This window comes from Littorina saxatilis, linkage group LG4 (genome assembly GCF_037325665.1).
Source record: "Littorina saxatilis isolate snail1 linkage group LG4, US_GU_Lsax_2.0, whole genome shotgun sequence".
Classification (NCBI taxonomy): domain Eukaryota; kingdom Metazoa; phylum Mollusca; class Gastropoda; order Littorinimorpha; family Littorinidae; genus Littorina; species Littorina saxatilis.
This window is the reverse complement of record NC_090248.1, coordinates 61,205,720-61,231,833: the sequence shown is the minus strand read 5'-3', so window position 1 is coordinate 61,231,833 and position 26,114 is coordinate 61,205,720. Positions and strand designations below refer to the sequence as shown.

Below are 26,114 nucleotides of genomic sequence, written 5' to 3'. Positions count from 1 at the left end.
ATTGAAAGATTTTCAAACTTTTTTTAAGGTTAGAAATATAAAATAAAAATAAATTCAAAATGATTTAAGAGGGTTCTACTAGAGTAAATCATGTCCATTTTTCACAACATACCTGTGACTTGTTGAGTGTGCTTTTTTGTGCGAGAGCGTAGAGCCTTTCATAGACGTTGCCGTCATAGCAACCAAGAGCCGAGTGCAGACTGACGTCGTGCAGGTCAAAGGCGTCCACCAGTGGGACTGCGTCATGTCTGAAACATAACATTGTGTGCAAACTCTGTAAATCTCCAGTGAAAGTTGGCAATTTTGTCCTCAATGATCTTCTCTTTAGCTGTCCATCTAGACATATTTTGCTGGGGGGGGGGGGGGGGGTGGTTAAAGACATATACTAGCTCTGAAATATCCTCTCTCATATAAGTTGTTGGTGGTGATGCCATTTCTGTCTGATCAACTTCATGTTACTTCTAGATCTAAACTAACTTTGTCCATTTTAGAACGCTCTCTGTCAAATGACAGTTCCCCTGAAATCGGCGTATGCTGCCTGAACGGCGCGGTATAAACGGTTATACACGTAAAAATCCACTCGTGCTAAAAACTTGAGTGATCGTGGGAGATTCAGCCCATGAACGAAGAAGAAGAAGAGAAATGACAGTTATGTGGATTTAGCTTGTAAATGTCTTATGGGCTCAAGTTCTTGGTAATTCCTATGACTTACGGTCCTGAAGTCCATAACACACCCCTCAGTACAGTACCTACCTGACAGCAGCCATGACCTGCAGCTCGGCTTTGCGAATCACTTCCAGCTCATCTGGCGTTATCGTCTGTGTCTGAAAAGTTTAGAAAATTTTCAAAATCAACCAGGCTCATGGGACAAATATAATATGCAAGGCACTCTGTCAATAACGGAAGTACTTTTACAAACATGATGTGAACACTTTTAAACTGCATTAAGTATCTCAGACAATCCTGGTTTTGCAAGGAAATGTCCTCTCTCTCTCTCTCTCTCTCACACACACACACACACACACACACACACACACACACACACACACACACACACACACACACACACACACACACACCAAACAATAATTTGTACTATTTCAAGGCACATACTATTCATTTTTCTGAAAATAATGAAGATAAATACTAGGATCTTGCAAGCAAATATTGAGAAACACCCACGTTCTCCATCAAAAGAAACACTCACTGCCAAAAAGTTGCCGGCATTCTCCACAATGCTATGCAGAGTGTAAAACTGACAAAGGGAGGTAAGCACTGACACCAGGCTGACGCTAGCAGTCTTGCTGAGTTGTCTGATCTCCGCTACGAAGGCTTCCACCACGTACAGCTGGCTGTGAACCTGGAGCAGTGACATGAGAACAAGGACACTGTGTCAAGCATGTCATCATCTTTAACGACTCATACATTTCACTGTACAGCTGGCTGTGAACCTGGAGCAGTGACACGAGAACAAAGACACTGTGTCAAGCATGTCATCATCTTTAATGACTCATACATTTCACTATCTTCACATGGGGTCCTAATTTGGCCTATTATGGTCCGCTGGACCCGAAAAGCAACAGCTAACTAACTATCTTCACATACACCAGGTGACGGAACTTAACATCCTCACAGGCATCAACACTTGTCAGGGATGTGAATTAAACATTAACATAAGTTACCAAACCAGTATGTTTCATTAATTATTCTGGTTTCTATCAACAACAACAAAACCAATGTTAGCTTGAATCAGGAAAACTGCCAACTACAAATTTCACAGATTTGTGGTATACACTCAGGTGGCAAAGATCAATTTTGTACACACACACACACACACACACACACACACACACACACACTGTTAAAGGATGCCTCCATCTGTACTGCAGTGCAGCAAATCAGCCTTCTCAACAACTTGCAGGCAATGGTTTTCATCCAAAGTGGGCATTGAGAGACTCACCTTTGCCGCTCGGATGAGGCTGACCATGTTGTTGTTCCAGGCTACGTGCTGCTCTGCCCCTTGCTCCATGGCGATCTGTAGCTGTCTGGCTGCACCGGTCACAACACTGAAACACAACATGCTATGAGGTCATCACCATGGTCACACCACTAAAACACAACATGCTATGAGGTCATCACCATGGTCACAACACTGACACAACATGCTATGAGGTCATCACCATGGTTACAACACTGAAACAACATGATTTGAGGTCATCACCATGGTTACAACACTGAAACACAACATGATATGAGGTCATCACCAGGGTCACAACACTGAAACACAATATGATATGAGGTCATCACCATGGTCACAACACTGAATCACAACATGATACAAGGTCATCACCATGGCGATCTGTAGCTGTCTGGCTGCACCGGTCATAACACTAAATCACAACATCAAATGGAGTTCATTACATCTGCAATGTATGATCTGGTATTTTGAAATTGGGTCACTCTCCTGAAAACTGGTCAGATGTGTGACTTGAGTGCCCAAAAATAAAGTTAGTCAAAATTGAAATATTTTGGTGTGTTTGGTTTGTTTAACATCTCAACTTTCCAACACAAGGTTTTGAAAAGCAAGATAAACTTTTGGAAATGTTGTAATTTAAGATAATGTGTTGAAGGTTGCCTCGTCTCGCGTGTAACACAGAACACCATTAGAGGCACATTTTTACTCTTATCATAAAAAATACAAGTGATTATCATGCAATTTCCAATGAGATACAATAGAAATTGCTTCATAGAAGTACCAGAAGTTTCAAAATATACCATACACTTACATAATGGGGGGATTACTATGAGGACGCCAGATCAACAATTTCCTCATTTACAGAAAACCTTTCCAGCAAGTGATCAGATATTGCTATCTGCAAAATTGTATGATTTAAAGAATCTCCATGAATATTTAAAACAAGAATATGGACATACTTTGAAAAATCTTGGTAATACATGCAGATATTCATCAAATGACACAGAACGTCTCGCGTGTAACCATGGACACCGCAAACAAACACAGACACCAATATCAGTTAACCATGGGTTTATTTCAGTCAAAACGAAACAACTTTTTATTGAAATGTGTGTCTGCCACGTCTGTCAAGAGTTGGGACAGGCAGCACCTCAACTACTTCCTCAAACTTCACAAAAAATATCTCCTCCACAGCAGGCCACACAAACGATGATCCTTGTTTCCTAAGTAAACGGACAACCACCCCATTCCCATCCAGTGTGTCAATCTGTGGACAAACAAATGAACCTTTCTTAAAATAGAAAAATTAAAAATAGTAACTGAAAAGGTTTACATCATGAATTAAAAATACAAGGAGCAAGTGACACCAATAAACTTGGAAATGTCTACCTCAGAAAAGCAGACAACTGAAGCTCTCCATTCATACCAACTAGGGGTAATTTGGTACTTGAAATACATGTATAAATGTAATTGATTCCATATGTAACCTGCACTTACCATGCCATGGAAAGACTTTGCTAGGAATGTCTGCACAAATCAGTATGGAGACAAAAAAAAAAAAAAAAAAAAAAATGACTGCATGCAAGCAAAGTCATTCCAGTATAATAAGATTCAGATTAATGAAAAACATGTTAAAACAATTATTTACAGTAGAAACATACCGGTCTCTCTGATCTGCTCCTGGATCAGCATTGACTGGACTGGCAGAAAGGATAGGAGCATTAGCAGCATCCTGGCATCTGAAAAAAAAGTATGCAACAGTTGGAGTCAGATATTTTATTTGCTACCACAGCTTTACATCGCACATTGAGGTACATAACAGTGCATGTTACAACCGTCAAGATCCCAAGATACACACATTGGAAATCAGAGTGGTTCTGTCCTGAACACATCCTCGTAACACAAAGAAACAACAAGTCGCGTAAGGCGAAATTACTACATTTAGTCAAGCTGTGGAACTCACAGAATGAAACTGAACGCACTGCATTTTTTAACAATGACCGCAGTGAAACTGACGAGCCTGTTTAGGGCGGTAGTGGTTTCGCTGTGCTGCATAGCACACTTTTCTGTGCCTCTCTTCGTTTGAACTTTCTGAGCGTGTTTTTAATCCAAACATATCATATCTATATGTTTTTGGAATCAGGAACCGACAAGGAATAAGATGGAATTGTTTTTAAATCGATTTCCGAAATTTAATTTTAATCATAATGTTTATATTTTTAATTTTCAGAGCTTGTTTTTAATCCGAATATAACATATTTATATGTTTTTGGATCAGAAAATGATGAAGAATAAAATGAACGTAGTTTTGGATCGTTTTATAAAAAATAAAATTTTAATTACAATTCAAATGTTAAATGACCAAAGTCATTAATCAATTTTTAAGCCTCCAAGCTGAAATGCAACACAAAGTCCGGCCTTCGTCGAAGATTGCTTTGCCAAAATTTCAATCAATTTGATTGAAAAATGAGGGTGTGACAGTGCCGCTTCAACTTTTACAAAAAGCCGGATATGACATCATCAAAGACATTTATCCAAAAAAAGAAAAAAAACATCTGGGGATATCATGCCCAGGAACTCTCATGTAAAATTTCATAAAGATCGGTCCAGTAGTTTACTCTGAATCGCTCTACACGCACTGACACACACACACACATATACACCACGACCCTCGTCTCGATTCCCCCTCTATGTTAAAAAATTTAGTCAAAACTTGACTAAATGTAAAAATGACTACACGCTGTGTAAAATCTGCTCCAGTGCAAATGAAAATGCCAGTATCTGTCATAATTTCTGCCCCGCACGCATCGCTGACACCGCATGCGGAAAGCAGCAATGGCGTCTGCTATACGAACGAGACAGCTCTGGCTATGATGAGAGATTCAAACGTTATTTCTTGAGATTCTCAACAAAACAAATGAACCTGAACCACATGATCTAATCTTCATTTAAAAAAATAGAAAATAAACTAACAAGAGGCGCAAAACAATCATAAAAAACGAAAACTTCTTTTCACGTTGGACTGTACCTAGATCTACTCTACCCATGAATTTGCCACTTGGTTGCGTTTTTCTGACAGAAAGGCATTTTTTTCGAATTCAGTTTGTAAACATGACAAAATCATATTAGTGGTTTAAGTTCTACACGCAAAATAGTAAAAATAGAGCCGTCGTAAAGCTCAAACTTACCTCAAAGGTTGTGATCACATGTACCGTCTCGCACGTCTGTCGTCAACTTTGGCGCGGACCCCGCAACAACAAAGTTTTCCTGCGTCTAACCGCGTGCTCGATTGTACGAAAACACGTTTGCACCGTGTAACCCCCACAGGGACTCCCTTATATTCATGCGCGAATGGGTTGAAAGATCGCAAGTTTGCCAGAAAATAGTTCTGCAATGTGCTCACACGTATCGCAAATTTTCGGACACCACTTGCAGATCTATCAGAACATCTCATTAAACTTGCTTTACAGACTCAACTTGAATCTCATTCAATCGCGATTAACGACATCGAATATTTTACTATGTCAGAGTAGAATTATCCATCCCCTGAAACAGTATGCACAAGTTATGTTTGGGCATGGCGTTGAAGCTAAAAATAGGACACCAGGCGTGACGTGCGAGACGATTGTTTCTACATGGTCAAATGCAACCAAGTTATTATCAAAAGATCGTTTGGGCGCATCGGGCGGGTGAAATCAAATTCATACACAGGAATTTGCAACAATTGTAGAAAAATGTGTTATCAAATGGGTAAATTTGAGGCATGTGTATGTGCAGAGATAGCATGTCACACTTTCGAATGGAAAAAGTGGCGATTTCAGAGCTTCTGCAGTGCAAAGCAAATCACAGAATTTACAAACGCTTTAGTTCTTGTTCACACTGTTGCTCCAAATAACACTGAAGACAACAAAACACATAAAAATAAAGGAAAGTAATTATTTTGTTGTTTATTTAAATGTTTTTGTACGCTGTCCCGACTGACCAGTTTCCAGGAGAGTGACCCAAATACTCATGGATGCTTTAGCAATGACCATTATTGCTATTCATGAAACACACTAAAACAAACTATTAAAAAAAGCTTGTTGAATAAATTAAAAGAGTGTACAGTGGAACCCCTCTCTAGCGACCTTGAAAATGTTGACAAAAATCGGTCCTTATGGAGGGGGGTCCTTACAGAGGGAGGGGGCGGGGCCACAAAGAAAGTCACAGAGAAAGAGTGAAAAATCGGCCACCGTTCTCAGCATCGCGTATCTGTGTGTAACCTCTTTCATTGACAAGATACTCTTGTTTCCCTGCAGCCTTGACCAGTGAGTCGGTTACCTAATCTGTGAACCCTTCAGTTGTGTTGCTTTGTCAAAAGTTAGACACAGTCAACTAGTTTTGCTCTGAGTGAACAGTGCAGCTGGCCTCAATTAGCCGGTGACACCTCTCTGGCCACAGCACCAAACAGTACATGGCTGGGGGGAGAAACTGAGAGAGAGAGAGGGGGGGGGGGGGGGGGTAGCTGGCTAAACTCAGTGGGGTGTCCGGTGTCACTGAAGTCAGCAGGAAGAGCATTGGAGAGAAATAGAGAGGTGTACTCTTCCAAACAAGTTCCAAGGATCAGTTGTCAGGGCTTAGGGTAGTCAGCGAGGCCGAGGGAGAGTGAGAGCGGTTTGTGTACAGTCCGACTGAAGAGTGAAAAGTCACTGCCACAAGATCGGCATGCAGTCAATAAAGCCAGACAAGAAGAATGATTATGACATGCGGCTCTATCTGCTGGTTTTTTATTCAAACTGGTTTTCAACGCTTATTCTCACAAAGCATCTGCACACCTGCCTCTGCCTCTGTGCTGTGTTTGTGTGGCTGCTTTCGTATGATGTCAGTGCATGGTGAGTGCGTTCACTGCCTTGTCACCACTTCCCCACCTTTTTCAGAATGTTTTCTTGGAGTTGGATAATTCTTTGAATTTGCGATTTTCCAACATCAAGACTTTTTGCAATCGCGATGGCAGTTTCTCCCTTTTTGTGTCTGTTCACAACATTCACTCGATTTTCGAGGGTTAAATATTTTCTTTTCTTTGTAGACGCCATGTCGATCTCCACTGCTCTTCTGTCCAAAGACTGTCTATTCTGACTGAATTGAACGGTGTGTGTTGGTCACGTGAGTTTGTTTTCTCGATGATTGGTTTGTGATGTTTACTCAGCCCACCCAACCATCACACCTCTCAGCGGTTAATTAGTGCCTTTGCTTACGCAAGACGGTTATAACTGGTTATAACCGGTTTGTCAGTGATGCGTTACGCTGACTGAGTCTTGGCTTTGTCTGACAAAGTCGTTACACAAGCTGTTAGGTCGGTCCTTAGACGTTAGAGCGGGGTGGTCGCTGCACTGGTGACAACTATATAAGGAAACACATCGGTTAAAAAAACAAGGGTCGTTGTGGCGGGGTAGTCCTTAGAGAGGGGGGTCGTTGTGAGGGGTTCCACTGTATGAGGAATTTACCTCTTTTAATGAATGATCATACCTAAGGAACTTTCTCTCGTCTCGTTATATTCTCCTCTGCGCCTGAAAATGACTTGTCTCTCCCAGAGGTGAACAGTACCTGCATGCCATGTGTCGGTACAGGTGCACCAAGGTGTCCAGATTGAGACAGTCTGCAGCGCTGCGCAGCATGTTGCCTGGGTCTGGGCCCGAGTCCTTGATGTGCAGATAGGCAACAGCTTCTGACGTTTTCTCTCCCACAACTGCCTTGGCTACCTGCTTCATTAGGTACCTGATGAAAGAGTATACATACACATCTGTCAATAGTGTTTCTCTTCATGTTCATCTGCGTAGATGATTACGGTCGTTTTAAAACTCCCTGGGCAGGTTTCACGGTAATCAGACTCTTTGATGTGTGTAAACTTTGCCTTCAAATTACTTGCTTACTGTGTTGATTTTCATCATTTTTTCTGCTTGGCATGAGTAAGTATGGTATTTGCAATACAAAAAAATAAATAAAAGCTAAAATGTTTGTGTTTGAGCAATTATTTGAGCGCGTTTTTCGAAGCGAACGTGTGAATCCTGACAGACACCATTTCCTTCTGTCACATGACCCCATCTCAAAGTGTGATTCAACAGACACAAAAATAACACACAAAACTTATGATAATGGGGTTATTAATTCAATTAATATACAAGGTTAGTCTCTGACTAGAGAAAATAGGGAAACAATATCAAATGGGAGCATAAAACCGTATCTGGAAAAATTTTCAATCACCACCGAAAGTGTCTGTCAGTAAAAAAAAACACGTGCTTTGTTTGCAAAGCAAAGCCTAATTTTACACATCGCGTGCTTTTGTCTGTTATTCTTGCTTGTGAACATCATTTTATTGATGTTCTTCACTGGAAAGCAGGTGTATCATCAACAGTATCACAAAATCGCAAAGAATGAACATTTTTGTTGTGATCCGACCGGTGTCTGTAGACTGAATCACACGTTCGGCAAACTTCGTTTTTAACGGAAATAACCGAGCCTTTAATCGGAAACGACGTTTCAACCGCTTCATATCGTCTGCAGGAAGAAAAAGAGGAATGCGATACCCAGTGAGTAAAACATTTAATCGTTTTTAGTGCCTTTTGATCAAGTTTTGTTGCGTCTGTCAGCAACGTTCGTCAACCCAACGTTCGGCACAGCGACGCACGCATACGGATTTGCAGCGTTTGCATTCGGAAAGTGAGGGATTTGTGAGTTCGTTTGCATAATTTCAATCGCTAGTAGGTTTTCCCTTCGTCTCCCATTCTTGTGTGTACATGTTATTGGCATTTCATTGTGTAAATTGAAAGTTTGTGAGTAACAGTAGTAAAATCTGTCGAACGTTGGCAACGCTGACAGACGGAAATATCGAACGTTGCCTTCAATGACAGACTGGCTTGGCGATCGTACTTTCGATTCGTAGGAACACAATATATAGAGACAACAATGTGCGCTCGTTACCACAACGGTCATGAACCGGTGTAACACAAAATTTTTACTCCACGAAAAATTGACTCAGACGGAGTAAACTTCCGGTAAAAATCTTGTACGAAAAAAGAACTCACAAGGAACTAAATTTTTACTCCCCAAATATTTACTCCCAGTAAACATCTCGTACGAGAAACTTAGGGCCTACTCCTTCGTTTATAATTCGCGCAATATCCCATTTACGTGCAATCCCGTTTTGCCGCCGTCCCATTTTGGCGACATTTAACAAGCCAAGCGTCATTTTACTACCGCATCCCATTTTGGCGCAATCCCGTTTCGCCGCTATCCCATTTTTTTGAATTTTTTTTTTCTTTTTACATTTAGTCAAGTTTTGACTAAATGTTTAACATAGAGGGGGAATCGAGACGAGGGTCGTGGTGTATGTGTGTCTGTGTGTGTGTGTGTGAGTGTGTGTGTGTGTGTGTGTCTGCGTGTGTGTGTGTAGAGCGATTGAGAGTAAACTACTGGACCGATCTTTATGAAATTTGACATGAGAGTTACTGGGTATGATATCCCCGGATGTTTTTTTCTTTTTTTCGATAAATGTCTTTCATGACGTCATATCCGGCTTTTTTTTAAAAGTTGAGGCGGCACTGTCACACCCTCAATTTTCAATCAAATTGATTGAAATTTTGGCCAAGCAATCTTCGACAAAGGCCGGACTTCGGTATTGCATTTCAGCTTGGTGGCGTAAATATTAGTTTATGACTTTGGTCATTAAAAATCTGAAAATTGTAATTAAAATTATTTTTTTATAAAACGATCTAAATGTACGTTCATCTTATTCTTCATCATTTTCTGATTCCAAAAACATATAAATATGTTATATTCGGATTAAAAACAAGGTCTGAAAATTAAAAATATAAAAATTATTATCAAAATCAATGGACGTCTACCCACAACACGCCACTGGATGCCGCGTGGTGCCAGTCGTGAAAACCAGGTTCTTTGTCCCACAGTGAGACATTCAAGTTGGGGACTTTGTGACCGCTGACTTTGTCAGCATGGATGGAAAGGTGGAGAGATACAGGGCGGTGATCATCCCCAAGTCAACCCATTTCCCTGATGGGCCAGATCGAGAGGAGATCTGTGTGAAGTGTTTGCGCGCAAAAGACAATGGGAGATACTATGTCTTTCCTAATGTTGATGACATTTCATGCTTGCCAATGGCTCAGATAAAAAAAATCCCACCAACGAACCATGAACAACAGGGGGGATTACTATTTTGACATGTGACCAAGTCTCATTTGAGCGTTCACAGTGTTACCTGAGAATAGCACACCCCCTTGAATTGGGACCAAAGAAAAAGCGTTGTATATATGCATTTTTGAATGCTTTTCTAAAGTCATAAGTTCATTTGTGAAAAAAATAAATTTTTAGGGATTGTTTTGCTGAATGCATGCAGTTAAGAAATTGACCCCGTTTTCAAATTTAGGGGGTAGGGTTGCCCCATAGCCCACGTATGTCTGTGTGACTGTGTCAAATATCAATCTACTTTGCGTACAAACTGTATAGATGTTTGTTTTTCGATTTTAGAATGATTTCTTAAGCTGGTTAGAACTTCTGAGGTCTACAGGAAACGATAAAGATAAAAAATGTACAAAATATAAGTAGCGTCCTTTATCTTACCATTGTTCTGATCATTACTGTCCCTTTTATTTGCAAGTTAACCGTTTTTATTAATGTGTTCAAGGAGTATGTTAAAAATTATTATCAAAGGTTGCTTTAAACAGCACCTTTGGGCAGTTATTATGCACTGAAGTTGTAAAAGCATGTTTTGGGGTTTTAGGATATAGCGTCTTGGAACGCCAATCATCTTGGAAATACGAATGTTCATATAATTTTTTTTACTGTTTTGGATAGATAAAAAGTTGAACTCTTGGTGCAAACTGGTTTTTGGCCCCTGTTTGACTATTTATTATTTTGGAATATTGTGTGTGAGAGGGAAACTGCAATCCTCAATATCATGAAACGTGCCCCTGCCACTCACAGGCAGCCACTCTCTGTCTTTGGAGGATGGATAAAAACAACGTATTACTCTTTCACTTACTGATTCTTGCTTCCATTTGATGTAGCTGAAACAAGGAATCAATGTTCAAACTGCAGCCACAAATTTTTCAGCACATGTGATGCATAAATAATTAAGAAAACAAAACCCAACCACAGACTTTCTTCTGCGTTCGCTTTCTTCTTCTTCTTTTGCGTTCGCACAGATTTTCAAGCTTCATGGGAAATAGCCTAATCAAACCTCTTGATGAAAAAACAAATCCACAGTATAACTGAAAACCCAGACATACCTTGCCGTCTGCTGATACAACACAGAGTTCTCTCCCTCCACAGTGACCAAAGGGAGAGCACTGCTGCAGAGCAATCCGATGCCCCCAGACAGCAGGTAACCATGACCACCACAGGACTGTCGGCAGATTTCCAGCAAACGAACTGTGACGTCCGAGGTGTAGGCCTTGATCGCAGACGTCTGACAGTGAAGCTGGAACAGAAAAGAGTTTTCAATTTCACAATTTCTTGTACCATGTATGTTACTTCATATGATTATTAGATCAAGGACATACATGTAGCGGTCGTTTTTTTTGCAGCTTGCCGTCTGATTTTAGATAAATCACTGAAACAACGGAAAATTCATCATGTACTCTCCGCTAGTTTTATTGAGAAATATGTAAAAGATGGAGACACCTGTATAAAATCTGTTTCCCATACCTAACTCAACGAGGTAATAAAGAAGAGTGGTGATTACCTGTCTTTGATGGGCAGAAATCGGATCCGTGTTTTCTCTCTCTTAACTCTTTTAATTATTGGTTAAGCTATCTTTATTCTTGTACCAGTAAAAAAAATCCCAGTATTGTATGAAAACAAACAACAACAACAACAACAACAGCAACAACAACAACATAACCAACAACAGCAACAACAACAACAACACCACCACCACCACCACCAAAAGAACAAAACAAAAATCAGCCAAGAAAAGCCTCAAACCTCAGCTAAATGAGAGGTGTTTCCGTCCATGAGTTGTGCATACACGCGGCTGTAGTGACGATGCAGACAGTGGTACGCCATGAGGAAGGCATATGCTGAGGCCAGGGCTGGCAGTATCTTGTACTGCTGAGACTGGTAGTTTAGCACCTGTTCTTCCTTCTCTCTGAAAGTTGCAACATAAAGACAGTGTTAACGGACAGTGGTACGCCACGAGGAAGGCATAGGCTAATGCCAGACAGGCAGCACTTAGTACTGCTGTAACTGGCAGTTCAGCACCTGTTCTTCCTTCTCTCTGACAAAAAAACCCATCAAGTTTCAGTCCTACCGCAACATCATAAAATGACGTAAATCCATATACAGCCACAGAACTCACATAGACAGATGTAGACTGATGCACTCACACAGCAAAGTTGGAAACAAGTGCAACGGTCACAAATACCACAGAACTTAAGATTCATCATGTGCATATTTTCACAGAGTGCCTTATCATAAATCTCTACAAACAGGATTTTCACTACAAACTTGCGATCACATCCATTTGGTCACTGCTCAAAATACATCCTCATCTGCCTAATTCTGTGTTTATTAATAGAATCATACAAAGCATTAATATGCAGAAGTTCACACACACACACACACAGCATACTGACCCAGGTTTAAGTGAAGACTGTCACGGGACAACACTGTACCCAATGACAGTGGTGGCTCTGTCGCTAAGAGCCTCATTCACACACACACACACACACACACACACACACACACACACACACACACACACACACACACACACACACACACACACACACACAGCATAGTATACTGACCCAGGTTTGAGCGAAGACTGTCGCCTGACGGCACTGTATCTGATGACAGTCGTGGCTCCGTCACTGAGGCCCTCGTACGCCCAGTGGACGATCTTGACCCTGACCAAGATCATTGTGGCGTAGTTGGCTTTGTCCACGCCGCGCATCATCAGCTGACCTTCCCGCGTTACCTGCAGTATGAACATTAAATTTCAAATTTTAGAAATAAATTTTCATTTAATTAATACTTACCCAACTCACAAATAGCAATTAACTCTAGTTCAGTGCTGGTAACGCTGTACGCGTCCCCTTGGTAACAAGGAAGGCGCCTCTAAAAAAAGAGTGACAGAGACCCGTAAGGGTGTCAAAGCCAGCCCGGAAACGAGGCCCCTTCCGTATGCGTGCGCATAAGCCGCCAACTTATCATTCGAAACGAAGCCCAACTCACTCTTTTTTAGACCCCAGTACCAACCACAGCGGGGAGGTGGGAGGGAATAAACGTTGTGAGTTGGGTAAGTATTAATTAAATGAAAATTTATTTCTAAAATTTGAAATTAAATTACATCCTTTACCCAACTCACAAATAGCAGATTGCTACTATAGGTGGCGGGACTTACCAAAATTCAATGAAGAATGACTTGCCCTGCGGCTACCATGGCAGGTAGCGCAAAACTGCCATCCTGACGCAGAGAGGAGATGTCCCTGAGGTAATAGTTCACGAAAACATCCTCAGATCTCCAATAGGCTGCCTCCAAAACTTCGGCCAAGCGGCCTGAACGGAGCACAGCCACCGAGGAGGCCCACGCCCTAGCCTCATGAGTCCTTGCTGAAGTCATGGGAAGAACAGCCCTAACTTCGCCAGACTGAATATGCCACCAGGCGTAAGCATGCCTGATCAAAGTGGAGACCCACTTGGTTAAAGTCACTTTCGCGATGTCTTTACTCCTTGCCGTATTAAGCGAAATGAAAAGCAATTTTTGACTTTCAGAACGAATGGACTGAGTTCGAGACAGGTAACTGCTAAGCGTTCTAACCGGACAGTTAACGATGTCTGGGTCTCCAGGAGCAAGAATGTTGCTCAAGGCAGGAATGTTAATGACAGGCGAAATATGGCCCGGTTTCTGATTTTTAGCTAAAAACTCCGGCCTGAATTTGAGCGAAATAGAACCATCTTTTTCGGTTGAGATATCCTTAGCTAAGCCGGAAAAGGCATGAACTTCACTACCTCTACGAGATGTAGCAAGCAAAGTAAGAAAAACTGCCTTGCGCGTCAGATTAACCAAACTGGCTGAATGAATAGGTTCGAACTCGTTAGAAGCCAAGTAACGCAAAACAAGTAACAAATCCCAGGCAGGGAGAGGAGATTTCTCGCGCGCGGCCTTAAGAGAGGCACCCTTAATAACGCTGGAGATGACCCCATCAAGAGAAATCTTATGACCCAGTTGTCGTAACGTTGAAGAAATAGCGGACCTTCGCACACGAAGGGAAGATGCTGACCCCCCCTGCCCTGCTAGCCAAGCCAAATGATTGGCTACCTGCATAGACCTAGGTGCCAAGGGCTTAACTCTGTTCAGCTCACACCATTTAACCCAGGAGGCCCAGTGAGACGAGTAGACCGAACTGGTCGATTTCCTATGAGCATGATTCACAAAGTCTACCGTGGCCGAAGAGGCCCCTGCCTTAAGCAAAGAGCTTCTGACAGTATCCAACCGTGAAGGTTTAACGCCTGAGGGTTCTCGTGATGAATGCCTGACCTGGGTTGCAAGAGTTCTCCCTTTCTTACTGCGATGGGGATAGGCGGTCGAACCGCCAGTCGCAGCAAGTCCGGGAACCAGTGCTGGCTTGGCCAAAATGGGGCAACCAGAACCAGCGCTGGTCTCTCCAAGTCGACCTTCCTGAGAACTTTGCCCAACAGACAAAACGGAGGGAAGGCGTAAGCTGTCAGATTGGACCAGTCCATTTCCAGAGCGTTCACGCCCCACGCCAGAGGATCCGGGAAGGGGGAAACAAACAGAGGAAGCCTCGCTGAATAACGAGTCGCAAACAAGTCGATTTGCGGCTTCTGTATCTGTACCCAAAGTCGGTGCAGGGACTGATGAGACAGGGTCCACTCTGAATGGACCACCTTGTCCCCCCTGCTCAGTGCGTCCGCCAGGACGTTCAAGCTTCCCTTCAGAAAGATGGCTGACAGCAGAATGTGATGCGAAACGCACCACTTTAGGATGAGGCACGCCCTGTCTGAGAGACTGCGGGATCTCGTTCCGCCCTGCCTGTTCACATAAGCCGCAACTGTCATGTTGTCGGTGTGCAGTCTGACATGACTGTTCTGAACGAAAGGCAGAAAAGCTTGGAGCGCCAACGAAACAGCCTCCAACTCCAGCGCGTTGATGTGACGTGAAGGTTGAGACAAGTCCCACACCCCCGACGCCACATGCTCCCCCAGGTGAGCCCCCCACCCCATCAGAGAAGCATCGGTGAAGAGCTCGTTCTCTGGAGACGGGCAAACTATCGGAACTCCCTGTAAAACCCAGGGGAGGAGCCAGACCTGCGTGGTCTCGAAAAACCAGGTCTCCAGCGAAACCTGAGTGTCCCAACCCTGGGTAGACTGATCCCACCGAGACTGAAGGGCAGCCTGAAAAGGCCTTTTGTGCACCCTGCCCAGTGGGATAAGAGTAGCCATAGACTCCATCTGGCCAAGTACCGATGTCAAAACCCGTACACTGGCCAGATTCTCTCCGTGAAGCGCACGAAGCAAGTCTTGAAGCTTGGACACCCTCTTCTGAGACGGGCGGACAGTCCAACTGAGAGTGTCGAACTCCATCCCTAAGTAAGTGAAATTCTGTGATGGAATCAGTTCCGACTTGCCCAGGTTTACGGAGAATCCGAGCTGAGCGGCCTGCCTGAGGACCTTGCAAGTATGAACATGGCACAGATCCCTGTCCTGATTGAGGATCAGCCAGTCGTCCAAGTAGGCTCGCAGACGAATGCCCTCCTTTCTCAGCAGAGAGCAAAGTTGTCGCACCACGATGGTGAAGATCCATGGTGCGAGAGAAAGGCCAAACGGGAGAGCCCTGAACTGATATGCCTTTTCGCCCCAGCGGAAGCGCAACCACTTTCTGTCTGTTACATGCATCAAGACATGAAAGTATGCATCTGTGAGGTCCACTGAGGTCGCCCAATCGCCTGGGCGAAGTGCCTCTCGCACAGAGGTCGGCGTCTCCATAGTGAACTTCACAGTTCGGAGATACTTGTTCAGAGTAGATAGATCCAGCACCGGTCTCCAAGCCCCCGAGGCTTTTGGCACAACGAAAAGTCTGCCGTAAAACCCCGGGGACCGAAGGTCCAATACCTCCTCTATCGCCCCTTTCAAGAGCAGAGCTGAAACCTCTCCTTGAACTGCGGCTCTCGCCTCTGGATCTCTTGGAGGTTTGCATGGCGGGATTATCCTGGTCAGAGGTGCTTTTTCTCCTGACCAGAGAAGTCGGAACCCCGAACGAACTATCCCAGTAACCCACTTGCTGTCCACCAGCTGCAGCCAGGAAGTGAGGGCCCTGGACGGGCCGCCCGCTACAACCAGTGCGGGGGCTACCGGGATAGCCTGCTCGGGGGAGCTTCATTGGGGGTGAGGCTTACGCCCCGACCCCCTAGAGGCACCAAAAGATTGGCCCCTCTTCGGGTACGGAGCACCGCGACCCCTACTCGAAGAAGCAAAGGATTGTTTGTGAGTCTTGCCACCACCAGACGAAGCAGTCTGAGGCTTGGCAGAGGACTGTGATTGCGTGTGTGGTTTGTTCTGGGGCTTCGAAAACCCGTGAGAAGCGAGACGGGCTATAGCTAGGTCCCTAGCGTCCTGGGTCTCCCTCTGTAGCGCATCAAGAGATGCCTGACCCAACAGGGACCCTTCCGAGAAAGGAGAAACCTTTAAACTCTCGATCGTGGATTTGTTGGTAATCCTAGAACCTGTCAAGAACGCTGTCCTTCTTGAATGCACGGCATGCGCATAAAGGTTAGCGGAGATCACCATCTGTTCTCTAGTGACCTTCGCCAGCGTGGCAAAAAGAGTACTCACATCAAGTGCAGACGCTTCAAAACGAAATTCAAACGGGTCCAACGACGAAGCAATAGACCTAGAAAGGGCCCGCTGCAACGATTCTGACACTGAGGCCAGCTCAAGCTGAGCTCTCCCTGCTTCCTCCAAAGCCAAAAGAGAGGCTTCGGAATACGGGACAACCCTGTTGTTGCCGTAGCCATCCTCCCTCAAAGAAGCCAATTCCGGAGAAACCGGAAGCACAGTAGCGGGCAAAGCAAACGTCTCGACCAAACTGATAGGACGAGGGGTGAGCCTAAGTTTCTGAATCCCAGACACAGCCCTCTCCCCCGCTTTAGCCAACCAAGGCAACACATCCTCTGGTGCCTCTCCGTGTTGAGCCAACAACGGCACCGCAGGAGTATTCCTTCCCTTGAACACATGTGCCAAGACATAAGCAACCGATGACGACTCCCGAAACCGGAACTGATCCTTCGGACTCTTGGAGGACCGAAAATCGTCAAAGGCGGACAGCGGTGGTGGAAGTCTCTGCTTGCTTCGCACCACCCCTTCCGGAAAGTACTTAAAAGCCGTCTCAGCTGCCGACGACACTGCGCTCGACAGCTTAAACGGCACATTAAGTTGGGTGTCATCCACAGCCGTGGAAGCACCCTCATCCATCTCTTCAGCCTGCTCGCCATCGCAGTCAGGCAGGTGAACCCCAGAGAGACTCTCCTGGTCAGCTCCGGAGACACCATCATCTTCCTGCCCCCAGGGCGGAAGGGGAAATGATCGACCCGACTCTGAGTGAGAGTGGTATGACAAATCCCTACGAACAACAGGGCTCCTAGCCTCTACCGAAAGCGCTCGATGCGGATTAACGGCGGGGGTTTCGGTGCTTTCGCCGCGAACACGGTCTACTCGCTCCTGTTTTCGCACACCACTGGCACCGGAGAACCCGGCACCATGTGGTGAGGACATACCTTCAAAGAGCCCATGCTCAGACAACGAGGGCACAAGACGTCCATCGCCCTGCTGCGACGCATGAACCTCAGCCCGGACCACCGAAGTAGCAGCCACAGCTGCACCTGCGAGAGAGGAAGCTGAAACGGAAGAACGTAACTCTGCTTTCGTCGCCGTCAAATCTGCGGCCAAAGTCGAAACCTGTGAACTAATAGTCAGAAGCAAAGACGCAATATCGGAGGGCAAAAACCCTGAATCGCCAGGGGCCCCCGACAACAAAGCATGTTTATCCACATTCGAAACATTTTTGTCACAAGGCGTGACCTTGTCCTTTTCAACGGACAAAATGGCGGACGAAGTTTTGTCAACAACTTTCGGACATTTATCCATCCCCGACCCAGAAGAAGAAGCGGCCTTTCCAGCACTCTCCCTTCTAGAAGAAGACTTAGACGAAGCTAAACTAGCAGTAGGAGAAGTAGTAGCCGAAGCCTGTCTCGAACTAGTCTTAGGCTTGACGCTATCCGCCATGGTAAAGCAAACTCACGAAAAAATATTTCTTCAAGAAAATTTCATAAGTTCACAAACATGCGACAAAATGTCGCCAAAGTTACAAAAACAAGAAATCTCTCACCCAATAACGGCAAGGATGCAGACCCAGCTAGGCGGCAGACCAAGGGGTAGAAGCCAAAGTCAGAAGACCAAGCAACAAGACTGAAAACAGTCGGAGCGTACAGTAAAGCGACCAGTCCTGTTGGGCGCTGAGTTGAGAATGATAAGTTGGCGGCTTATGCGCACGCATACGGAAGGGGCCTCGTTTCCGGGCTGGCTTTGACACCCTTACGGGTCTCTGTCACTCTTTTTTTAGAGGCGCCTTCCTTGTTACCAAGGGGACGCGTACAGCGTTACCAGCACTGAACTAGAGTTAATTGCTATTTGTGAGTTGGGTAAAGGATGTAATTTAATGTCAACATAGACATTCTATAAAACACACGCTTGAGACTGCTTTCTTTGCATCACTTATCAAAAGGATGTTTAAAATGTAGTATATCTGTCTTACCTGGATATAGGCACAGTATTCCAATTTTTGGTTTGGCTTTCTTCTAGCTACACACTTTTTTTTGTGTCAAACAGACCATTTCTACTGTCAGTCTTGACAGACCATCTCACCCGGTCAAACAAAGAAACCACAAATAAAAGCAAACCAAACATCATCAAACAGAAATGCATTTCCTACCTCTGCATTTTTCATGAACATGTTTTCTCTGGGGATGCGGACGTTCTTCATGATGAGGAATCCATTGTCGATGCTGTTGAGCGCCATCTTCGGGCCGATGTCTCCCACAGTGATTCCTGACACAGTCAGAACACTGTTCACACAAATTAATTCAAAGAACACAGATTGAAAATACAAGGAAAAAAAAAAAAAGCGAAGGCAGAAGAAAAGGGGAATATCACTTTCTAAGAGAATTAAGAGGTCAAGGCAATTACAACTGACAGTTAATACATACCTCAGAAGCGTAAAGTAGACATACAATACATTTCCATTTCTTGATATAATCTTGAACATGTCATAATATAACCTTGGACTGTCTGAAGAAGGGTTCAACACACATTTACTTCCCTTGCTGTGCTATTCAAACAAAAGATATCGCAATTACCGCCCTGGCCTCTTAAGTCCACACACACAAATGCACAAGGAAGCATATTGAGATTTATGAGTGCTTAGAATTGTTCACTTTACACAGAAGCATCCATTCTCCATACACTATTAGACAGATCTAGATGTGGCACTTATCAGCACGTGTACGGGTAATGTCATCAAATCTAGTTTTTACGCCACGCATTTGCCAAGATCTGCAGTCTTGGTGGGAGCAAAACAACGTATGATTTGGAACATTGGAGAAAAAAGAGAATCATGGGTGACGTAATATCTACACGTACACGTACACGCACAGGTCTTTGCTACACCTTCGATCTTCTAGAACACCGTTTTAGCTACAAGCCTTCAACTTCAACCGCGCAAAAGTCAAGAAATACCTGGCAGAGGGGTGTGATCGTCCAGACTCCTGAGCGGCACAAGGAAAGGCTGCAGACCGCAGTGGTCACCGTCCAGTATCAGCTGGGCCAGCACTATGGCCATGTTGGACGACTTTCCCACTGACACACACAGCAAGCGTTGTCACAGACCACATCTAAAGTGCCGTCCACATGTCAGACTTTCAACCAACTTTTCCCCAACTTTCGTTGGTTTGAAATTGCTTTCGAGTTGTTGAGGCCAAGACGACGAAAAGTCTGCCATGTGAACCGCCCCAACAATTAAGGACAGTTTTAGCCGCAATTCGAAAACTCGTACTGGGCCGTGACTTAGCGCAGATTTTGCGCCAACTTTCCTTATAGCGCTTACTGATTGGTTAGCTCTAACTAAACTGCTCTTCTCACATTGGGAGGTATAGCTCCGATAGCTGAACCGGCCTTCAAGTCTGCCGAGAATCGCCACTTAAAACTAGTTTGAGCGTTTGTGCTGTTCACATGGGCGACACTTTTGATTTGACTTGGTGCCGATTAAGATTGCTTGAAAGCTGGTAGAAAGTCTGCCAAATGAACAGCACTTTAGAGAACATATCTACTGACTTGCCCACTGCCACTCACAGTAAGCATTGTAACTGACCAGAGAACATATCTACTGACTTGCCCACTGCCACTCACAGTAAGCATTGTAACTGACCACATCCGAGGGTCAAGGTGGAGAGAACACATGCACTGACTTAGAGAACATATCTGCTGACTGAAAACAAAGTCCACTTGATGAACATTCTGATCACAAGGACACTGAAGAGAGAGTGAGCTATGCAAACAAATCACTGCTCGTTTCATAAAGCCTGACTGCATAGGACAATTTGAAATACTCTTCCGAGATCTTTCTAGGGCAGAAAGGTGTTAATAGAAGAATTCCGAAAATAACTCTGTTACTCTGTGTGTGTTGTGGGAGAGTGACCTTTTCTTGCAAAACCTCTGCCAAACATTGGCGGGGCCAATCACTAGCGACAGGGGAGTGTCGGAAACACGTGCTTCACACACACCCCTTGGCCCCTCCAATATTTGGCAGAGGTTTTGCAAGAAAAGGTCACTCTCCCACAACACATATAAACCTGACGGAGTAATTTCTGAAAATTGTCTTTTGGGCTTACATGCGCCTGGCCACCACTTCATGGCTGTGATGGTTGGGCTGTTCATCACAAACTCATCCCTGGTAGGGTCAAAGGTCGCTGTTGTTTCCAGCTCCATAATGTTGGTACCTAAAAAAAACCCACAAGAGAAAATGATAATGAATGAAGAATGAGATGGAGACAGCCTAGGAGATGACGGACACACAACCCTCAGACTTAGAGAAAACAGATTAAATTTGTTTCCCAATCAAATGGTTGTTTTACAGGCTTTTTAAGAGAAAAGTAAAAATGAACGCAGAATGAGTTAGAGACAGCCTCGGGGACGACGGACACACAACCCTAAGAGAAAAGTAATAACTAACGCAGGTTTCAGAGACCAAAGAAAACAAGAAATTCCTCCGAGGTAGGAAAAACACCCCCGTCCTTAGCATTCTCACTGCCACCAACTGAGCAGGCACTGCTAACAAGTGTGGTTATTTCCCTTTGACCATTAATATGTCCCTCTATAAGTCCTTGTAGAATCTTAATCCACCAATAACTCCCTAACCGTGTGTTTGACTGGTCCCAACTTTTGTAAGGACCGTCTCAGGAATGTATAGAACCTGTTCACCAAGTTTGGTGACGATCGGTCCGTTCATTCTTGAGATCTATATGCGAACACAAACAAACAAACAAACAAACACATCGAGCGAAACCTATACACACCCCTATACCGGGGGTGTAAAGAAACACAACCACAGACCGATAAGTAAGAATAAGGAGGACAGTTATCAAAGGTTGCACCTGCTAGTCTTCTTTGTTTGCATGTGTGTGCACACCTGTGTTTCATGGTTTTTGATGACGACACATATGTGTAGATGCAAAATACGTGGTTCATGCTCTTAGGCCAAAAAAAAAAATAGGTGTGGTTACGGTAACATAGCCAAAAAAAATAGGGTAGGAAGGTAGGCAATCACTTTTTTTTTTAAAACTTTTTTTTCTAATGTGTACAAATTAAACCTACTTGACAGGGAAATAAGTGTGCGACTCGGGCGCTTTCGCTTTCATTGCGTTTTCTGCACTCGTATTTTTTCTTCTTCTTTTTTTGGACAAATGTAATAAAAAGTTATAGGGTCGGCCCCTAAAAATAGGGTAGGTCGGGTTACCGTAACCACACCTATTTTTTTTTAGGCCTTACATGTACATGTATACACAAGCAAACACTCATGATGCAACTTCACTTAAAACATTGCATTTAACTTTTCTTTTAACCAAGACGAGACATAGAACTACTGTGGGAGCCCCCTTTTATGACCAAGACCAGACATAGAACTACTGTGGGAGCCCCCTTTTATGACCAAGACCAGACATAGAACTACTGTGGGAGCCCCCTTTTATGACCAACACCAGACATAGAACTACTGTGGGAGCCCCCTTTTATGACCAACACCAGACATAGAACTACTGTGGGAGCCCCCTTTTATGACCAAGACTACCCAGATTTTCTGTTCACAATCAGTGTCTGTAAATTTACCTCCATGTTAAGAATTGGTAACTTTTAAGGCCTCATGAAGTTTTGGCAGGTCTTGAACAGGGGGATGACAGGTGCAGTGGACAAGTGGATAGGACGCCGGCCTCCCATGCGGAAGGTCGTGAGTTTGAATCTCGGTCACGCCTGGTGGGTTAAAGGTGCAGATTTGTTCCGATTTCCCAGGTCAACTTATGTGTACACTTGCTAGTGGCTTCTCCCCCTTCGTGTGTACACGCAAGCACAAGATCAAGTACACACTGAAAAGATCCTGTTATCTGTGTCAGAGTTTGGTGGGTTACAAAAACACAAAAACACCCAGCATGCATCCTCAGAAATCGGCGCATGGCTACCTAAATGGCGGTGTAAAAACGGTCATACATGTAAAAACCAGCTCGTGCAAAAAACGCAAGTGTATGTGTGTCATGGTATCATACAATGGCTCGCCGAAACAATACGTTTTGTTCTATTCACGTGTCACGTGTTTCCGCCCAGCACTCTCTGGGAGCTAGCACATGGCGGCTAGAAGACATGTTTGAATCCTGATGAGTTGAAATTAAAGTTCTAAACTTGAACGGACCCGTTTCAGTATTTATGAGTGCATGGACAGCATGACATCATGACATGGTGGCAGCGGTGGGATTAATCTTTGAGTGATTAGCGTGCGACATATCACAGAAAGACCAAGATGCCAGGATTCAAACCACCAGAAAGTTTTGACTTTTGACAGCCAGCCGGGTGGCAAGCGTGGAGAGAGAGATTTGCTAGATTTCGTCTCGCGTCAAAACTCAACAAGGAGGACGGAGATGTACAGGTTAGCAGTTTTATTTACGCAATGGGGGCACAAGCGGAGAGCATTTTTAAACAATTTGCTCTAACAGCAGAACAACAGAAAAGTTTTGACGTTGTAGCACAACGGTTTGACACCCACTTCACCCCCAAACGAAATCTCATTCACGAGAAAGCGCTGTTCCACCAGAGAAGCCAGCAACAAGGTGAAACTATCGAAGAATATGTTCGTGACCTATTCAAGCTAGCAGAGTTCACCGAGTTCCCTGACAGGGATAACACCATTGTCTTAGGTGTTACAGATCAGAACTTGTCTCAAAAGCTTCAGCTCGAACCAGATCTAGATTTGGACAAGGCAGTGACGATGGCTCGCCAGCATGAGCAAGTTAAGGCACAGATGGCAGCGCAGCGTGGCGTTAGCAGCAACGTGGACGAAGTCAACAAATCCAGTGTTGGCGGCAGCAGTTTCCAGAGAGGAAGAGGCTGTAACCATGGTCACCGAGGCGGCGCTCAAGGTTTCTCCGGTCATCGCGGCGGCAGCTCAAGTCATCGCGGCGGCAGCACAAGTCAGCGCGGCGGCAGATAGTCAGGCCAACATTCGTGCTACAAGTGTGGTAACAGTCCACACGAAAGAGGTACAGTCTGTCCAGCAATGGGGAAAACATGTCGAGCCTGTGGTAAATCTAACCATTTTCAGTCTGTGTGCCGGTCCAAGCAAACACTGGACAATCTCACTAACTCTGAACAGGGCGAGAAGTTCTTTTTGGGTAGTCTAGAAACCACAGAAAACGAACCACCATGGAGAGTTTCCCTTAGCATAGGAAATAGGGTGGTCAATTTCAAAATAGACACAGGGGCTGATGTATCTGTCATTTCGGAATCTGAGTTCAAAAAGATGAGTCCAAGACCCAAACTTCACACTAGTCATGCCAAACTAGAGTCCCCGGGAGGTCCTGTTGAGAACATGGGTCAGTTCGTAGCGCAAACAAGCTTTAAGGGAAAGCGTACAACCTTCAGAGTTTACGTTTTGAGAGGGGAAACAGATAGTCTCCTCAGCAGGAGCACAGCTTTGAAGCTAGGTCTAGTTAAGAGGCTAGATGAAATGAACAACTTAGCATTTGGGGACATAGGCATGACAATGTGGGATGTTTCATCTTATGAACAAAGAAGAAGAAACAAGGAGATCAGAGTACTATGGTAAGTGATACTGACCATGGCCCAGTTCAGTTTGAGCGTACGTGCCGATCCATTCGTAGCGCAGAGCTTTGGGCAGCCATTTGGCTTTCTGCTCGTCGGAAGCCAGCCGCTCAATGGCCGGCACGAACATGGCATGATGCAGTGTCATCGCCAGGTCATGGTTTGCCAGTCTGTGCAACGAGAAAGGGCAAATGCTATTTAAAATTAAAGACCAAAATTGAAATAAATTTGCTGCATTTGTAGCATTGTACGTACACATATGAACTGCTTTTTGTTTTTGTTTTGAATAAATTCACCACTGTAAGCTAATGGCCTTTGAAATCAAAGTTTAACATTTTAGACATTCATTTACTTACTACTTACTGCCTGTTATGCCGGTTAGCATGCAGGGCAGCAAGACATTCATACCTGACAGTAAATTAAGACAAAAAAATAAAATTAAGACAAAACATAATTGGAACGTTTTTCTCTTCACCAATAAATATTGCTATTGAATTTTAGACAATCATGAATCAACAAAGATGCAGTAAAACACTGCTTTAGGCTTAAGCCATATAATGCATTTCATACCCAATACAGACCACACGTTTTAAATTATCAAAACAACATGAAATAAAACACTACAAAACACATAGATACACATAAATATTGTCGGTGTCTCCATAATTTACCTGCAAGCTAGCTCAAAATCCTCTTCGCTCCAGTTGTATTTTCTGGACCAATCAAAAAGCTTGACACTTTTCAGCACGGCTTGTTCGTATGTTTGGTCTCTCTCCATCATCAGACGATCAATATTACGGAACACTGGTTCATTGTATAAGAGGTTTTCTGCAGAAAAGAGAAGACAGCTCAAAACCAGTGCAGTACCAGTTCACAGCAGCTACACAGAATACAAATTACAATAACATGAACATGAGCCCACAAAGCCATATATATATGCCTCTAAAAGTACAAATGTGCCTCTATTCAAAAGAGAAAGAGAGAGTGATAGAGAGTATGAGTGTGTGTGTGAAAATCTGTAAGTGTAACGATGGTATGCATGATAACAAGAATTTAGTGCATTCAGGGACCTGCTATTTTCTTGAATTTCTGGTAGGATTTTTCGGCTACTAGTGTGCACAGTAGCAGGGGCCACAATTTGGGAAGCTAATTTAAAACATACATCACATGTATACTTGTACACTCAACTCCTTTAACTCTCTTTCAGTCTTTGTCTCTGTCACACACACACACACACACACACACACATACACACACACATACACACACACATACACACACACACACACACACACACGCGCCAAAGCTAAAATCGTTGTTCACGCTGTTCACGGTTTCATGTCACCTTTGGACCGGCGACTGCGAGAACTGACAAAACAAAGCATTGTTCAGCGTGTCTTTCTCACCCAATTCTTTCCGTCGTTTGGTTCTTTCCACGCCACCATCAATGAACTGTGTCAGCTCCTGCACGTTGAAGCTGGCAGCTTTTCTCTCACGCTCTAGATCAGCATTGACTTTTCCAACAAGAATGCCGAAGGGATCTGTACTTGCTGTAGCCGCCATTTTCACTTTTGTAACGTCACATTACTGATCACGTGACTTTCTGATTCTAAATATATATATTCGTAGCTCTTTTATGACACGCCGTTTGATACTAAATACAGTAGAGTTTTTGGACACCTGCACGAAGCACGGTACTATATATAGT

The 26,114-nt window shown here is 44.0% G+C and overlaps 1 protein-coding gene and 1 long non-coding RNA gene across 2 annotated transcripts in view; both read right to left on the bottom strand.

Moving 5' to 3' along the window:
* Positions 1–25,969, bottom strand: part of LOC138965273 (peroxisomal acyl-coenzyme A oxidase 1-like) — a 30,082-nt gene extending 4,113 nt beyond the window's left edge. Inside the window, exons 1-14 of the mRNA XM_070337393.1 lie at positions 25,813–25,969; positions 25,078–25,234; positions 24,422–24,576; positions 20,935–21,042; positions 19,784–19,903; positions 18,981–19,096; positions 12,778–12,947; positions 11,954–12,116; positions 11,257–11,447; positions 7,559–7,729; positions 1,961–2,066; positions 1,208–1,360; positions 754–824; positions 113–248 (exon numbers count right to left, since the gene is read on the bottom strand). Of these exons, the coding sequence (XP_070193494.1) occupies positions 113–248; positions 754–824; positions 1,208–1,360; positions 1,961–2,066; positions 7,559–7,729; positions 11,257–11,447; positions 11,954–12,116; positions 12,778–12,947; positions 18,981–19,096; positions 19,784–19,903; positions 20,935–21,042; positions 24,422–24,576; positions 25,078–25,234; positions 25,813–25,969 (1,974 nt within the window). The remainder of the gene's footprint in view (positions 1–112; positions 249–753; positions 825–1,207; positions 1,361–1,960; positions 2,067–7,558; positions 7,730–11,256; positions 11,448–11,953; positions 12,117–12,777; positions 12,948–18,980; positions 19,097–19,783; positions 19,904–20,934; positions 21,043–24,421; positions 24,577–25,077; positions 25,235–25,812) is intronic.
* LOC138965274 (uncharacterized) lies at positions 3,032–5,959 on the bottom strand. Its single transcript, XR_011455390.1, has 3 exons — positions 5,164–5,959; positions 3,637–3,714; positions 3,032–3,242 (listed from the first exon to the last, which is right to left on the bottom strand). It is a non-coding gene; the product is annotated as an uncharacterized lncRNA (long non-coding RNA).
* Positions 25,970–26,114: the final 145 nt, after the last annotated feature.